General features: G+C 50.3%; 1 protein-coding gene across 1 annotated transcript in view; it reads left to right on the forward strand.

Annotated features, from left to right (window-relative positions):
- LOC109395899 (xanthine dehydrogenase/oxidase) overlaps window positions 1-2,350 on the forward strand; it is a 52,425-nt gene that overhangs the window by 31,543 nt on the left and 18,532 nt on the right. Inside the window, exons 15-17 of the mRNA XM_019667294.1 lie at window positions 279-403; window positions 1,175-1,308; window positions 1,737-1,824. Of these exons, the coding sequence (XP_019522839.1) occupies window positions 279-403; window positions 1,175-1,308; window positions 1,737-1,824 (347 nt within the window). The remainder of the gene's footprint in view (window positions 1-278; window positions 404-1,174; window positions 1,309-1,736; window positions 1,825-2,350) is intronic.

Raw genomic sequence — 2,350 nt, forward strand, 5'->3', positions numbered from 1 at the left:
TGCTTTGAAAATATTTGATTTCTGCTGGCTGCAGTAAAAAGACAGCTCCATGCCCAATGCATTTCAGGTCACTCTGGTTTCTTTGTTGGGGTGGAAGGCTCAGCTTCCAGATGACTAAGATGCTGAGACCCTCTTTTACCCCAGTGGGGGACCCAGAGGTTACACCTGTGAGCAGATGGTTCCTGTTCAGGGCACTGAGAGAGCACGTGCCCTCGTTAGGCAAACTTCCCCCCTCTGCAGCAGCAGGCTCACTGTCAGGGGTCTTGTCGCTTCCCCAGGTGAGCTGTACATCGGTGGTCAAGAGCACTTCTACCTAGAGACTCAATGCACCATCGCTGTCCCAAAAGGCGAGGCAGGGGAGATGGAGCTCTTTGTGTCCACACAGAATACCATGAAGACCCAGGTAGGTGTCCTGTGGCTGAGCTCAGGGGCCTGGGAAGGGCACCAGGGAGGTCCTGGTAGACCGCGAGTGGCAATATGGGGACTGGGATGAGGAAGACCTGGGCTGGTCCAGAAGGGGTTTTGAGGGGGTGGTCCTGGAGCCAGACCCTGTCACCAACACAAGGTGTCACTGAGCTTGTTACATAATCTTTGTCTTCTATAAACTAGGGCCTGGTCGGATTGTTGTAATGATCGGATGAGTTTTTATACTTGGATAGAGACTAGTAAGTGTTAGCTATTATTATTTCAGTGCTATGTAACCTTGATCAAAGCACATGCAGCTTTAGTCTCCGCATCTATAGGATGCAGGGGTTGGGTAAGTGAGAGCCAGACAGACCACTGAATTATCTACAGTACCTCAAATATTCCCCATTTCCCTACTTCCTGTGATGTGACAGTGGTTGCCAGCACTTTTGGCAGCTGGTCCTACCCTCGTGATCCACCAGTTCCTGGCCAAATAGAATGAGTTTTGGCTCTGAAAGTTTGCTGTGACCAGCTGCTCGCCCCTCTGGTTAAAAAGCAATATCTGAATTTAGTCTGTGGTGACTGATGAGTGCTGGACCCCAGTATCCCTACCTGAAAGCTGCACTGGGAGTGGATGGGAATTTTTGAATCTAGGAATCTCAGAATTCACAGCGGTAATCAGGCCTGTGCATATTAGGTAGGCTCTGGTCAGACCTAAAATAAGTCCAAATGATGCATTCAGGGCACATGTTTTTTTCCCCCCACACAGAGCTTTGTTGCAAACATGTTGGGGGTTCCAGCAAACCGTATTGTGGTCCGAGTGAAGAGAATGGGAGGAGGCTTTGGAGGGAAGGAGACCCGGAGCACCGTGGTCTCCACGGCAGTGGCCTTGGCTGCACACAAGTGAGTCTTCCCAGTGGGATCTAGGAGGAGACTAGGAAGAATAAGGCTGCCTCTGCCAGGAAGGCTTTCTGGATTCCCCCCTTTAGGAAGTAGATTCCCTTTGCTTTGCATTTTCCCAGGCTTCTGTTTTTAGAACTTTTGGGCATAAGGGTAAGGGTAACATTGCCTGGTTCTTTGTGTTCTGATGCATGTGTCCACATCGTATCTCCCTTACCTGGCTGTGAGGACCCCAAGGGCAAGGACACACTTCATGTCCTATATTCCCCACCTTGTCCTACCCAGTGCCTAGACAGTAGAGTAGCCCAGTGCAGGTGTGCTCTGTGTGCCAGCTGGAAAATAAAAAGCTCTCCTGCTGTTTTTATTCCTGAGACTCACAGGGCTGGGCTGTTGTGGACCCCTGGTTTCTGACCCTCTGATGCCTCCCTCAGGACCGGCCGCCCTGTGCGCTGCATGCTGGATCGTGACGAGGATATGCTGATAACTGGTGGCAGAAACCCCTTCTTGGCCAGATACAAGGTTCCAGATATCAGGGGCTGTGCCAGGGCGGGCAGTGCCATCTCATAGGAAATCCTGGGATGTACTCTGACTTTTTTCATGACTATCTGTAGAAGTTTAAAGAGGAACTAGCAATGAGAGAAATTCAAATTGGCCAACAGCAACATAGAGGGGTGATGTTGTCGGGGCTGGCAGGCCACCTCCCAAGCAATGTCACAGGGTGGTGTTCACATCTTTTGTGAATTTGCTGTGTTCCAAATATGGTCTTTATCCACTCAGGCTTAGAAACTTTTGTCAGCAGACCTACAGTAAACCCATCCTGCAGGATGGCCAAATGTGAACATGTTCATGGCCTGATGTAAAAATCTGAATGGCTGCTTAGTAATTCACAGTGAGAACTAAAACTCCCAAGGGCCTGGATAGGTACAAGTTGTTAGGGTAGGCACCTGCTCTGCCAGACCTCATGTGCTGGGTACTGCTCACTTTCCCTGTAGGACAGGCCCTTTTCTGGGCTCCTGTGGTTGGCCAGTTCCTGTTCTGACTGTGT

The sequence above is a fragment of the Hipposideros armiger genome, unplaced genomic scaffold, assembly GCF_001890085.2.
Source record: "Hipposideros armiger isolate ML-2016 unplaced genomic scaffold, ASM189008v1 scaffold_493, whole genome shotgun sequence".
In the NCBI taxonomy this organism is placed as follows: Eukaryota; Metazoa; Chordata; class Mammalia; order Chiroptera; family Hipposideridae; genus Hipposideros; species Hipposideros armiger.